This window comes from Montipora capricornis, chromosome 7, assembly GCF_036669925.1.
Source record: "Montipora capricornis isolate CH-2021 chromosome 7, ASM3666992v2, whole genome shotgun sequence".
Taxonomy (NCBI): Eukaryota; Metazoa; Cnidaria; class Anthozoa; order Scleractinia; family Acroporidae; genus Montipora; species Montipora capricornis.
Window position 1 is genome coordinate 27,006,394 of NC_090889.1, and position 14,477 is coordinate 27,020,870.

General features: G+C 40.5%; 2 protein-coding genes across 6 annotated transcripts in view; one reads left to right on the plus strand and one right to left on the minus strand.

Moving 5' to 3' along the window:
* Window positions 1-1,211, plus strand: part of LOC138056683 (uncharacterized) — a 26,956-nt gene extending 25,745 nt beyond the window's left edge. The window contains exon 15 of the mRNA XM_068902535.1: window positions 1-1,211. This exon is cut by the window's left edge and continues 53 nt beyond it. Coding sequence (XP_068758636.1) covers window positions 1-385 — 385 coding nt within the window. The 3' untranslated portion in view covers window positions 386-1,211.
* LOC138056681 (early endosome antigen 1-like) overlaps window positions 1-14,477 on the minus strand; it is a 60,505-nt gene that overhangs the window by 16,903 nt on the left and 29,125 nt on the right. Inside the window, exons 36-47 of one of the 5 annotated variants that reach the window (XR_011133511.1) lie at window positions 14,032-14,101; window positions 13,856-13,951; window positions 13,373-13,462; window positions 12,277-12,481; window positions 11,837-11,891; window positions 10,706-10,826; window positions 7,477-7,575; window positions 6,756-6,775; window positions 4,918-5,029; window positions 3,602-3,677; window positions 1,983-2,040; window positions 1,843-1,910 (exon numbers count right to left, since the gene is read on the minus strand). Coding sequence is in view for 1 of the 5 variants with exons in the window: in XM_068902534.1 (XP_068758635.1) it covers window positions 3,642-3,677; window positions 4,918-5,029; window positions 6,756-6,775; window positions 7,477-7,575; window positions 10,706-10,826; window positions 11,837-11,891; window positions 12,277-12,481; window positions 13,373-13,462; window positions 13,856-13,951; window positions 14,032-14,101 (904 nt within the window). In the remaining 4 variants the exon portion in view is untranslated. Of the gene's footprint in view, window positions 1-1,842; window positions 1,911-1,982; window positions 2,041-2,414; window positions 3,678-4,917; window positions 5,030-6,755; window positions 6,776-7,476; window positions 7,576-10,705; window positions 10,827-11,836; window positions 11,892-12,276; window positions 12,482-13,372; window positions 13,463-13,855; window positions 13,952-14,031; window positions 14,102-14,477 lie in introns of those variants that run through there. The other 4 variants (XR_011133510.1, XR_011133513.1, XR_011133512.1 and 1 more) reach the window with 4 other exon arrangements.

A 14,477-nucleotide genomic window follows, 5' to 3' on the forward strand; every position in this document is an offset into this window, starting at 1 on the left:
TCCTCCGTCCAGCAGACAAAAGAAAGGTGTCGAGTTCTCTGATCTGCAGTCGCCGAAAACGGACTCGGACAATACAAGAGAGGACAAGAAAGTCGCCGAAGAAATCAGGCGCATGGCGGCGGGTGCGGTAGCTGCTGCTGTTGCGGGCGCAACGGCACAGCAAATTGCCAAATCAAAGCATTCTACACCCGCAATAAAAGCTGCTTCTGCAGCAGCCGAGGTTGCTCAGGCGGTCGCCAATGGCAACAGTGATGGTGCAGCTCAAGCAGTGTCCAAAGTTGCGAAAATCGTTGAGGAGGAAAATTCAAGAGCGAATGCTTCATCAGCACACAACGGATCAGCGACCAGGCCCCCTCCCAAGAGTGCAACTTGTGTGATCTTTTAGGCTTGTGAATTTTTTTTTACATTTTTCTACAGTGAGTTGCTGGGTACGTTGAAAACTAATGGCTTGTTGAATGCAAAGACGACTCAATCCAATTAAGATTTCTACGTTCGTAAAACTGCAAAGTGGGTTTGACAATAAGTCTCCAGTTTGCATAAGGCGAGCTTAATCTGCTTCCTGTTTTAAAAGAACGTTTAAGAAGAGTTCTTTTAGTACAAATCACGATCCCCGTTACCATTTCTTTCCGAGGCCTGCATTATGGATGTGTTTTAACTGAACTGTCCGACGAGACGCAGTCGTTGTTAGTCATCGCACAATCTACACCGTCTTCTCACGCAAAGTGCGTGGACGCTTATGAGAAAGCTTCATAAGTACTAAGATGTCGCTCAAGAAGGTTCGTAAACAACCAACGGTGAGAGGAATAATTTGCTTTATACAGTTTACAAAGACCGCTTTATGGATGAGGATGAAACTGGCATATACACCATGGGTAGAACCTAAAGACCTAAATAGCGTCAAGGGCCATACCACTGGCATTTGTAATTCGTTACCGATAATTTTATGGAGTGTTCAGAATCTTAAGTTAATGTCTCTTACAAACATGATCACCCTCTTTTCACACAAAACAGTTTATGGATTTCCTTTACCTGAATCGAGAGTACTGACCACCAAGATAAAGGCAAAGGAAATGGATAATTATGCTCGTTACATTTACTTTCTTTTGTAAAGAACTTTAACGTCAGACACGGTCAACACATCAGCTATACCCGGAACAGTAAGTAATAATAAGAAAAGCGAAAAATTAATATATTAAAATCTATTGATCATGTGTGTGTTGTTTTGTATTTAAAACTTGTGCTTCTAAAATCAGTTTCGTCAAGAGGTGGTTTTCACGTTACGTCATCGCCGCCATCTTGGTGGACGAAAACACCTCTCATTAGCTCCTTTTGTTCGTCCGCCAGCAATTGTACATCGCAGCATTTGCAAACCACCCATAGAGCGTTTTCACATGACGTCACGGCGGCCATGATGGTGTACCAAACTAATCCCCCGGGAACTGAACTCTATTTTTATGCAAATACTTTCTTTTGTTTCAGTAATCCAATATGGCTGCTGGTCACGTGAGTGAAAACGCTTTATACCAGAGATCTTTATTACGAGCAGTTACAGCCTCTGATAATTATCTTTATGAAAGTAGACTGCGAGTAGTCTCTTTTTTGCTCTAAAATCGTTGAACTTTCAAATTTGCTGAAGCTGCGTCTCGCAAATACTGTGGTCGTTGGTTAGAGCTAAAAAACACGCCTGCTGTATTTGCGACCCGCGATAAAGCCATTTTGCAAGTCCAACGTACTCGTTTGTTTCAGCAGTTTTAGAACAAAAGAGAGATTGCTCACAGTCTACTATGAAAGCGACTTTTGCCAGAATAAAAATTATCTGAAGTTTACGGCATCAAATCTTACCTTTTAAGCCTTGGTGTTCTGCATTGTTTCCAGTTCATTCATATTTTTTGATAGACATCTTTGTTTGCCTGACGATAAAAACAAAGTACTTTTCAATTTGCTCGGTGAATTTAAAAAAAGGAGACGCCGCACACACTTACCTGTTTCACGTATGACAAGGAGGAATGAACTCCAGTATTCTTCAGGGGTAACATTCGTCTATATCGATTCGTAAAGATGAAAAGACGTTTTTACAGTTCAACGTTCTTAACTAACTAGGAAAAAAGGCGGCGACCTGATTCCAAATGACGCGGAAGATACATCATTTCCGAGTTCATGTCATCCACTTTAGCTCGCTCATCAAAGCGAGCTAAAGTGGTAAGTTTTTCTTATGAAAATTAGTTTTCTTTCATATGTAAAGTAGGACTAATTGCAATCACAAAAACTTCGCTCGTAGACTCGCTTTGAAGAGGAGGCAGACATGAACTCGGATATGGCCTATTGTATTGCGATAAGCTGTGGGGCCGATTGACCTTATCAACCTAACTGCTACAAAATTGTTGTTTTTCAGTAATCCAATACAGTACCAACAGTTCACATTTCTTTTTTTTTTTAATTTGTTCTTGACATTACTGATATACAATTCTATAAATTCCACGGCGATGATTAGTGTTACTCGACGATGAGAGCAGATACCAAATTCTACGTTTTTATTCCCCTAAAATTCTAAAGGGCTGATTCGCTACAAAAAGGTTGGATGAATGGCGATTTGAGCCCTTACGCATGCAGTGCTCGAAATTAGCGGTCTTCCCAGACAACCAGAAAGTTTACCGTGGTTTCTCGAGGATAAAAACAATGGACTACGCAACCAAAAATAGAAAACGAATTAATCACAAGCAGCACCCGACTTACTTGTTGCTTTTCTATTGTGAATGTCCGATAGCGGTGTGAAGTTAATGATAATAATAATCTGCCGCAGTTGAGCATTTTCCCGTGTTTTGAATATCTGTGGCTTTTACAAAACATTGTCAGATAAGAAAATGTAAGGGACAATATTACAAACATGTAGTCAAATGCCCGGGGGGAAAGGGCGCTCTTGGAATTGACTTATACCAGAAAGCCATAAGGGTTGAAACGTGTAACGGCCCCTTGTGTGCTGGGAAACAAGCTTCTGAATATTCAATTCGCTAAGTACCATATTTGGAACAACAAGAGCGAGGGGTTTCCAAATATGGTACTTAGCACTGAAACATTCAACCAATCAGTTCGCACTGAATATTGGTATTCAACCTATCTCATCTGCTCCGTCTGAAAGAGTGCCTTTAAAACGCTCAGAAGTTTATTTTATTTAATTAAGATTAAATTTCTTCCACAAATGCAAAAATATAGCGACCCTTAACTTGTTGTGTCATTTTCAGTAAAATATACCAAGGAAATACTACAGACCTTGAAGCTTTCCTTTATCTGAAATGATACAAAATTACGACGGATTCTTCCATTACTTTTACTTAAAAATATATCGATAACCTTTTAAAGGCCATGTTTTCTTGAGTATTTACGGTTTAACTGCAAGAGGCCATTTACCGAGATAAGCCCGGAATGTCCTCTGAAAAACCCGCGTAACTAGCGACTTGAACTTTTCTGACGAATGCCTTACTGTACACTAGAAATGGAGCACGTACAGGTAAAGAAGAACTAAATTCTAATTCGTGAAGCTGAAATAAGACTTTCACAAAATCCCATCATCAGAGAGCCTGGCCTTCTGTGTTGCCCACCTCACCCTTGCGACGCGATGACTTCAACATTTACTTGGCGTGTCCTCAGCTGAAGCCTTGGTTTGGACCCAAAGAATATGACTGAAGAAAGAAAAAAAAACGCAAAGAGCCGGATAAAGTTGTGGATTTCATTTAGAGATGATCATGACATTACAGAAAAGCAATAAATATGTTTTTATAAGAGAAAATGAGGGGACAGAGAGGGAGGCCCTTGGGATATGTCATATCCAAGAAAGTTATTTTTAGACGAGCGGAAGTCTTTGTTCTAGCGGAAGTCTGTCTTCAGAGACGTCCGCATGCATTTTGAAAAGACATACGAATTTAAATATTCATCAGCCTTCCACGTGCGCCGCCATTTTCTCTTTTCACTAAGAACCTGAGAGCGAGGCAAGACTGCGAGCCAACGTCTCGGAAGAACAAAGACTTCCGCTCGTCTAAAAATAACTTTCGTGAACAAGACATGTCCCGGCCAACGCCCTGAGCCTCCCTCTTTGTCCCCTCATTTTCTCTTGGTTTTTATTGTTTTCTTTGGCGTTTGCTGATAATACATGTACCTTATTATTCAAGATGAATACTTGACTTAATTTCCAAGGGGCAGGCGGTCTGTTCGGTGATAAGGAGGCAGGGATTTGTGAAAGGCTGCTTTGTGTTTGGCGGTCCAGAATTTAACAAACAGCCTCGCTACGTTCATGCCCTACCTACGCGAAAGCGTATAAACATAGTATTTTCCTTTGTACTACCTTTTACATGCAAACGACAACTTCAACTTCGAGTGAAATTTCGACCGTGAGTACAGGCATTTTTGAGCAAAATAGATGGTTTTCGCCTGACGTCACAGTAGATGTGTTGGTACAAAGAACAATAGAGAAAAATGTCTCTTAGGAATTTGACTCTTATTATAAGAATAAGCCATAATTTGCTCTTCAGTTTTGTGCGCCAACATGGCCGTCACATCACGTGATTGAAAACCGTCTGCCGGCCCACAAGCCTATGCTCGTACTGTGTAGAACGGCATTAGAAGTCATACTCCAATGATAAGTTCCCTTATTACGTCTATACTCAATGGAATATCCAATGCATAAATGGGTTATAAAGTGCAATACGGAAGTTGCTATGGAAACAACCGTGGAATAATTTTGTTGCGCATCTAATAAATGAAAATCGTATGAAAGCGAATGCATTTCGTGATTTATTGTCACTAGACGTTTTGAAACTTCTGAAAACATCATTCCTGCCCATAAATCACGAAATGCATTCGCGTTCATACGATTTCCTATACTAATACCTGTATAGTAATATAATTACAAGAATCACTTCTTACTCTAGCCGTGCCTGACGTGACTTCGTCGAAACACTTGTCACACACTCTCACGGGTTTCTTGCTGGATGTGATGTGCGCATTTCTTGAAGTACAATCACCGCAGTAGATTAATCTGTGTAAGAGACAACAAAAATGGGTCAAAGTGTTCCCGCAACTGTCAATAGGGACCTTTAGATTCTACGACGAGGACGAGAACAAGCACGAGTTTTGACTGCCCGTTTTTAGCGAAAATACTACGGAAATTTATAACCCGTACGCCTAAAGTGCCCCTGTGATCAAAAAAACCACTTCCTTTTTTCCTTCAGATTTTGAAAGTGTGTTTGCTTAACACCTGACGGGCAAAATTTTGAGCTTTGATTTTTATCCAAAGGCCGTTTACTTTGAGAGTAAGTTTTGGATTTCACGGTCCGCCATTACTCACGTTCAAAACTGACCGATTGGACCTCAGACGGTTGGATCCAGGGGAAAGTGACGTCAGAGGCTCACTAGCTTAAAATTTCAGCGTGTGAACGCAGCTTATTATATATGCAAAGCGTGAGTTTAAAAGTCTGAAAGCCCAAAACCCCCGTGCTGCATATTAATTATGCGGCGTACACACGTATTTCATTCTTAAACTTGTGAGCCTATGACGTCATTTTCTCCTCGATCCAGCTCTCTCAAGAACATAATGTTAGTAATGGCGGACCATTAAATAGGAAAATTACAGTTAAAATAAAGAAGTGTCTTTTTGAAATCAAGGCTTAAAACGTGGGTCACTTAGTGTTTTGTTAACATAGTTTTGAAATCCAAAGAAAAATATGAATTGATTTTTTGGTCACAGGGGCACTTTAATCTTACTCTTTGTTAGCAGTATAGGTTGCTCAGTTATTCTTATTGCTGGTAACTGAGCCTTTTTGCTCATCAAAAAAGCCAAAACTGCTACCGTGTTGTTGACTAGTTTTGATTCGACAACATTTTTGCAAAACCTCGTACTAAAATGACGACGGCATCAAGTTTTTCCCGCCAAGATGACGCTGGTTTGCGCGCGCTCAATGTTGTCTTATGAGAAAATCTCGTACTCGTAGTCGTTCTCGTCCTAGAATCTAAAGCTCTCTATTAGGTCCTGCACAACATCTAGCGGACATCAATTAAAGACCGTTACAAAAAAGGGAAGCAAATACATTCATAGCCTGGGTAGCTGGTGGTATCGTTGGCGCGAGAGGCAAATGCCGTGCAAAGATTCACGGCGGCGGGAGGATGTGTTACATTCAAGGTACGTCACGCTTGACCAGTTGTTTTGAAATTTGAACCGAGTATTCAAATCTGCGCACCAGTTTTGAACTTTGCTCTAGAGATTCTGAATTCTCGTGAAATATTTTCTTAATAAAGGATGTTTGTAAAGTGAACACTCTTTCAAGCGTTTGATGAATTATTGTTCAGTCATTGTGCATTTCTCGTGGCAACTTTCAGGAAAACCTTCAAGATTCCATGTTAATTTCAGGCTTGTAGATACTGGTCACGCGCGATATAGCTTGACTGTAAGCAAAGCTCGCGGATTTAGTGTTTTGGAGACCAAACAAGTCCAGGTTTAAGTTGCGCGCAAGTTTTCATGTAATCATCTGAATCTCTATATAGATCACTTTCATAAATGGCGACCAACTTTACATTCTTTTGTATTTATGTTAATTAGACCTACTGGCCTCGTTTTGAAAGAAATATTTTTTTGAAATTTGCTCGTCATAGCGAGGTTAGTAGGGCTTATTAGCATTAAAACAAAAGAATATTTTATTTGGCCGCCATTATGAAAGAGGTCTATAGAGTTACAATTAACAACAAACAAAGAAGTGAAATATAATTACCCGCAATTTCGACAGTGGTGCTGAAAAAAAAGAACACATGGGAAAATTAATAATATCAGGCTAGAAATAAAGTCCAATGTTTGGGGACGTGTGCACTCAGTGCTGTGTCTCTAAAACTGAATGGTAGTTAGTCCTATGCTCTTCCAACAGGTCAGGGGTGTTAAACACGAAGACGCACTATAAAAGGCGTGGTGCCTTAGTAACATGCAAATGATTTATCAATCAACCGTTGACGCAACCAAGCTCTGTGATAATTTTGTGCAATAAAAAAGCCCCTTATGGCAATGTGTCCGTAATATGTCATAAAATGTTATCTGTCGTTCTTTTTTTTCATCCCCAGTCCCTTTTTCTCACGCTAGAAAATATCTTTTAGGGCTTCCGTCTCTGTGCTGCACTTTGTTGATTACCATCGTGGATAATTAATCAGTCGTGCTTGAATAAATTCTAAGGAAGTGTCAGCATTGTGATGTCACTTAAAGTCCCATGGCTTACACCCTGAATGCACTGCGCCCCGCGCATGAATTTCGTGTGACATGAAACCAGAGAAATTGGCGCGACAAAATAGTCAGCCAATTGGAACGCGCTACTCAACAATCGCGCCACTTTCAAAACAATAACAAACGATTGCGTTGCATCAGGGGTGGAAATGGGCCTTTAAATGGTTCCATTAATGATATCAAGTAAAAGAATGCGACAAATAACAAGAAGATTCATAACCAACCTTTCTAATGGAAAGCGAGAATAGTTTTTCACACCCATTACAAGCTGTCACGTCAGTATCGCTTTCCCATCTCCGTGCGTTCTTTTGAGTATTTAGAATCTGAAATAAAAATAAATATATTCAATGCACCCTGTCATTCACCCGGGTAGGGTCGTACCACTTGCTGAAAACTATATTCATTGGCTGTATAGTGACGTACTTCCTATTGTTTCTGTGCTTAATCCGTTGTTCTTTGTTTTTTCTATCGTTCTCTTTCGCCCATCCTGAAGCCCGTTCTATGAGGTACGACACGACCCTGTCATTCGGATATCTGTTGATTGACCACCCGCCTGGCTGACAGACCAACCAGACCAGACTGAACAAGTAAATGGCTGGCTGGCTGACTGTCCAGTGCTCAAAATTAAAAAACAAAGCCGGGCAACTAAACCCGTAAATTTGGCTGCCCTGATAAATGCTTAGTTGCCCATTAGGAAACCTGCACCCCGTTTTGAGATGCAGTCACATGGCGTTGGAGCATGAGTATCCCATAGTTTTAAGTGTGCGCTTGTTGTTGTTTTTTTTTAAGTCTGAATCTCCATCGCCCGCTACATGTTTGAGACAATGTCTCTTGAATTTTCCTACCTGACAATGTTTTCAAGTGAAGCTATGATCCTCGCAGTTATGAACGCATTTTTTGCAATTGCGTAGAGAAGCCTGAAAAATTCAGGACTTGAACGGGGTTTGAACCCGTGACCTCGCGATACCGTTGCGACGCTTTAACCATCTGAGTTATGAAGTATGTCACAGGTTCAAACCCCCTTCACAACTCAGTTGGTTAGAGCGTCGCACCGGTATCGCGAGGTCACGGGTTCAAACCCCGTTCAAGTCCTGAATTTTTCATAACTGCGAGGATCATAGCTTCACTTGATTTCATATCCGCAGTTCATATATGATCCATTTCACATATCATTTCATCACTGAAAATGTTTTGTAAAATCCACAGATATTCAAAACACGGGAAAACGCTCAACTGCGGCAAATTAATTATTGTTATAATAAAGTTTCTATATAACGCGCGCTCTCATTGGTTTAAACAGCGTGCTTTATGAGAGTACAAAGCACGGAACAAACGAAAGCCCACGCTATCATTCGCAGAAATGGCAGATGAATTTCCGAATTTTACCTTGGGTATTATTGAAGCTGTCAGTTAAAGGCTTGCTCAGATATTCTGTCAAGTGCTTTGGATGGAAGACCTCAACCGTCGCCCGGTCCAGCAGTTCTTTCAAGCTCAGAAAGTCCTCACGCTGGAGTTCTTCATTTACAAAATTCCCAACAGGTTTTCAGATTCCAGCCGCAAGCAATGAAGAGTTTGTTTTCCAGTTGTCATGTCGGAAACGTGCAGGTTTTCATGGGCAACAATTCGGCCGGTTTTCACTGAACTTAATCATTTAGATCCTCTTTTTTGCTGTTTTTTACGGACTGAAACCGAACATTGAGGCACTTGTTTTTCCATAAATTCTAATTTTGTGTGATTTTCCAGTTGATTGATGTTTTGACAAGCCTTTGTTTCATTAACCAATCAAATAATCTTAAACATTCTTACAAGCGCGCTGATTGGTCCAAAGTAGCGTGCTTTATCAGAGTATAAAGCACTGTGCTGACGACATCTCAGTTCGCCACAAGCAGCGCGCGCTTTGAAAATAAAGTAGAATTTTTGAAGAAAATTACTTGTTTTTTATCATAAAACAAATAAAGAAGCCTTGACTGTGCTCTGTTCTGTTGTAAAGCACTTAGGAAGCGGCTAGAGCACTCAAGAAGTAGGGAGAAACACTCGCCTATCGGCTCGTGTTTCCCCCTACACTTCTTTCGTGCTCTAGCCGTTTCCTGCGTGCTTTACAACAGAACAGAGCACAGTCAAGGCTTCTTTATTTGTTAATTAATTTCACACTACTATCGCACACTGTCAATAGAAAGCCGACCAGCTTATGTAATTCCTTTCCCTATTTTTGACCGGGTTGTGCGTTGTTTTTGCTTCGGGCAACCAACTTTACCAAGAACTAGTCGCCCGGTAAACTTTCTGGTCATCTGGGACGACAGCTAATTTCGAGCACTGCTGACTGACCGATTGAGTGACTAACAGGCTAATTGGATGCCGACTAACTGACTGAGTCACTGTCCAGATTTGTGAACCGGAAAGGATGGAAGGATGGATCACTGAATGAATGGTTAATCGCCTAAGTGACTGGCTAATGAACTAAATGACCGACTGACAGACGTAATCCCCGAACTGAAGTAACAGCTGAAACTGCTTTGCTGCCTGATGGGTCAGCTAATGGGCCATCTTCGATATATTAATTCAACTTGAAAGAGAGGTTTAGAGGACAAAGACAAAGGAAAGTGGATGATATAACTATATTTTTCACATTCATTCCAACTTGTTTCTATTCTTAGGTTTCACTCACGTAATCAACAGCCATGTTTTCATCGAAAACAAAAGAAAACGTTAGCATAACAGTGGAGTTCAATTCCCGGAGGATTGGATCGGGACACCAACAAGGCCGCCGTTTCATTGTTCGGGAAGACCAACATGGCGACCGTGACGTCATGTAAAACCCAAGAATTGTTTTTGTCCTCTATGCCTCGCTATCAAGCCGAATATGGATAAAGGGGTTTTCTAAAGAAAATCTGGTGCTGCGTTGGTGGGGAAGTGAAACAAACAAATGGATTTATCAACTCGGTTGATATTGTAAATTGACCACGGTAAAGAAATTCAAAAGCTGATGCTTCGATCGTTAGCCCTTCGTCAGACAGTGAGACCCAATACAACATCATGTTATTGCGCATACAATTTGAGCATCTTGAGATACTCGGGTTTCCTATGGGTGGTGCTTACTAATACAGGGATACTTTTGCAAGGTTTAAAACTATGCGAAGAAAGCAGAACTTAGCAAGTGCTCTTGGTATCCAAAAAGAAAATTGGGGGTAACCGTGCATTTTTCAGAGATAATTAACCTTCAATTTGGAAAAGAACGCCATACATTTCTTTGCCAAAAGAATATTGTTGATCAATTATTTTTGGAAAATGCGGGCACACTATACTCCTACCTTTTTTTATTTTTGGATTTCATAACACTTGTTAAGATCTGCTTTTCCCACATATTCATAAACCGCGCAAAAATACATTTGAATTAGTAGGCACCGTCCTTAATGAAGGAGAAACATGCTGGTGTTCATGAGGCAGAAATCTTACCTGTAGCGACTGGTTTTCTTGTGTTAATTCCATCATGGCGGCTTGTGCATTTTCCATTTTCTTTTTGAGATCAGCATTCTCTTTTTTCTGCTTTTCTAAAGCCTCGTCTCCTGCCACACATCTTATCAACAATGAAAACAAAATTAAATTCAGATATGAATGCAAGGTCTCATGCTTCAATTTTTGAATATTCTTGTCAAAAAGAAGCTTCCTAGTCGCTGCTTTTCACATGACGTCATGACAGCCTTTTTGGTGTCCAGACTCCAGCTCCATTTGTATGGAAACACCTTTCCTTGTTTCGGTAAACAACTTGGCAGCTGATCACACGAGACATCCAACCTAGCAACAATAGACTTTTTTACCGATACAGCGGCCATTTTGAATTCCATTGTTTCAAATAGCTATTATGGGATTCTCAGGGGGGGGGGGGGGCAATTAGTATGGATTTGCCCCCTGAAAATCACGTAACAGGTATTTGAAACAATGAAATTCAAAGTGGCCGCCGTGTCGGTCAAGGTTGTGACTAGAATGCATACTCCAAAATGAGGTGACAATCATAATAATTTATTACTTATAGTGCGCCTGTTACATTGAGAGATGCTCACAGGCGAGGCATTTAGGTTTGAATATATAAAGTACCAAACGATCTTACTAAAGTTTTACTAAGTTTAAATATGGCGTCACCAGAACAATTTACGGTTAGGGTTAGGGTTAGACCTAATTTAGACCTAATCACAAGAGATCAGTGCCTAACCCAGCAGCCTAAACAGAGTTAACAGTGAGGTTGCCACTTAACGTCACCAAATGTTAAACTTGTATGTGTCACGAATTGTCTCACCTTATTTTGGAGTATCCATTTTAGTCATAACCATCGGTAAAAAGGTCTATTGGTTACGTCATCGCTGCCATTAGAATCTTGGGTTTGTACATTACACTATTGTTATCTGTGTCTCTTGAGAACCACCCTTTGATAGATTGCTCAAGGGCTCTTCAAACTGGAAACTTTCCCCCTTAAAATATTGGGGAAATAAGATGATTTTATCTTGCCAGAGTGTTACTGCAAATCACTTTAACGAGAACCAGGAAATCACGAGTAACCTTCACAACTAAATTGATAGTCAAATGACAAACCTCTCTAGCAGTTTTCTCCTTTCGTCCAAATTATTTTGAATAGTTGCTTCCAAAACTAAAGGAAACAAGTATTAAACACAAAATTCTAATTAATAATGATTTTGGGAAACATGCATAGACATATAAAAACCAGCGATAAAAAGTTAAACTTCCGACGTTTTGGCGACCTCATGACACCATTATCAAGGAGTTGGAAATGAATACGCGAGTTCATAACAGATATAAAATACTCCAAATTTGCATAAGTGAAAAAGAGCTAGACAAAGACTTTAGCAAGGATTGAATCTGTATTTTATATCTGCTATGAACTCACATATTCATTTCATGAGGTCGCCGAAACGTCGGAAGTTTAACTTTTCATCGCTAGATTTTACACACCTACAATTAAACACGATGACGAATACACTATATGTTGAAACTATTTACTAGCGGTCACTCACCGGTCATCTCTCCTTTCAAATCATCATTTCGTTTCTCGGCCTCAGTAAGCTTCTCTTCAGTCGCCCTCGTCTCTTGTTGGAGTTTTTCTGCTTCAGCTCTTGCAGCACTAAGGTTTTCTGTCAAAGACGAAATCTGAATATTGAGTCTGGCTTCAGTTTGCTCCTTGATCTTCTTGAGTTCTTCATGCTCTTGTGTTTCATTTGCCTGAAAACAGAGTATAATGAAAGCCCATGCATAATTGTTAAATCCGCCGAAACTATTGATCATTGGAAAGCAATTCTAATAACATTTTTATATTTCTTCGCGTGCAACCCTAAAACGAGACCTTCTCGGCTACATGTGATGGCGTTTTGCTCAGAACACTCCAAGTGAGAAAAAAAATCCGAAATTTACACCCCTATGCGAGGTTAGTACAGTAGCAAAAAATAAGTTAAGTTGAGTTAAGTGGTGATAACTAGCAAAAGTGACAAGGAAATACTTCTCAAAGAAACCAGACAGGACAGAAGGATTTAGATGAGAAAGGCAGAGAGGGCTGTATGCTTTTCTTTTTTAAGGGTAACGTTAGCTCACAATAAAGAGTAACCTCTTTGCAGAGATCATAGGTTCGGTTCACATTGAAGCTCCCTAAAATTTTCAGGTGTCTATGAGAGACAAATTGTCCAGATAAGTAAGAGGATTACTTCTGTCTTTCGTCTACACAAACCCGCACTTCAAATATGCTTTCCTTTCATACAATAAGGAGTTGAACCAAGAGACGAGCCGCCAAAAAAGAAAAAGTTTACCAAGAGGAAACTTCAAGTCCCTAAAGAATCTTTTCTCCTCTTCTGCCGTGATTCGTTCTTCTGTTGAATATTGCGCGCGCTCAAAACATCCTCTTCCGTTGAAAATGGCGCGCATCCTCTTCCGTTGAAAATGGAGAGCGGTCGAAATATAAGGGCTTGGTAACTAGTCACCCTGACCCTAACCTTCAACGGAAGAGGATGTTTTGAGCGCGCGCTATTTTCAACGGAAGAGCCTGCTTGCAGGCTATGACTCTGTAGTAACTTCATTTAACAGTTTTCAATCCCACACTCGAGGAGTTTGATCAGTTCTCACCAGTTTTGTTTGAACCGCCGCTGTCTCCTCTTTAAGCAGTAACTGAACTCGTTTGGATACTTCTTTGGTTTCTTCATGATCATCTAAAGCCTTTAAGAATGATACGAAAAACCTGTTATTGGTTCAGGCAGAAGCACGTGACCTTGAGGCGTGTAACTTGCAACTCTCTTTCTTGAAACAAAGCTGGCGATTTTAAGACACCAATTTTATGCCCAAATATGGACAAAAATAAGGTCGAAGCTGCACGCGCGGGAAAATGCTCGAGCTACGTTACATCCAAGTAAGGAAATTTTAAACTCCAAAAACCCCAGCTCTGAACCACAGTTAAACGCTTCAATGCAAGGCCATGAGCTTCTGGTTCAGGCAAACGGCAAGTCGCAGTAAACATACAAAATCTCTCATTTGGTCATCTTGCAACACCAGAAGGTAGCTCTTCCACAAGGGAGGTTAAAATATCCAGTGACTTACTCTATTTTTACCTACCTTTTTTAGATCTTTTTCACTGTTCTGCAAGTTATTTTCTAGCTCAAGCTTTTGCTTAATTAGAAGTTGCTGCTTTTCTTGAGCCTCTTGAAGCACCTACCAAAAAGAAGAGAAACCTTTGCCTCTAAATTTTCTTTAATTTGAGTCAATGTAGTTGGTTGATCATAAAACGGTACCTTTGCTTTTGCTTCCTCTTCTGCAGTAAGTTTTTTTTCTAGTTCTCCGATTCTTGTTTGCAATGAAATTCTAACATGAAAGAAAACATTTCTGTTCAGTCATAAATTTCACTTGACAGTTTTAATTGGAATTTTATGGTATATACTAACGTCTGCACTAAAAATTTGTAAAAGGTAAAGGTCAAGTGACTTTGTTTAACATCGGTAGTTCCTTCAGCTACGAGGCTGGTATCAACGGACGCCGACGGTGCGCCCTTTACCCCCCCCCCCCCCTCCCCCTCCCTCCCTCCCTCTGTCAGTGCTCTTTATTACGGGTATTGAAAGCTATAGCTACACGGATCAGGGGAAAGTCGAAACAGATGTTGAAGTCACCGAACCTCTTGCTCCGTAAGCCGCGCACTAACCAAATTAGCTACGCCTGCTCCTAACGCAAAAATTAACTTCAA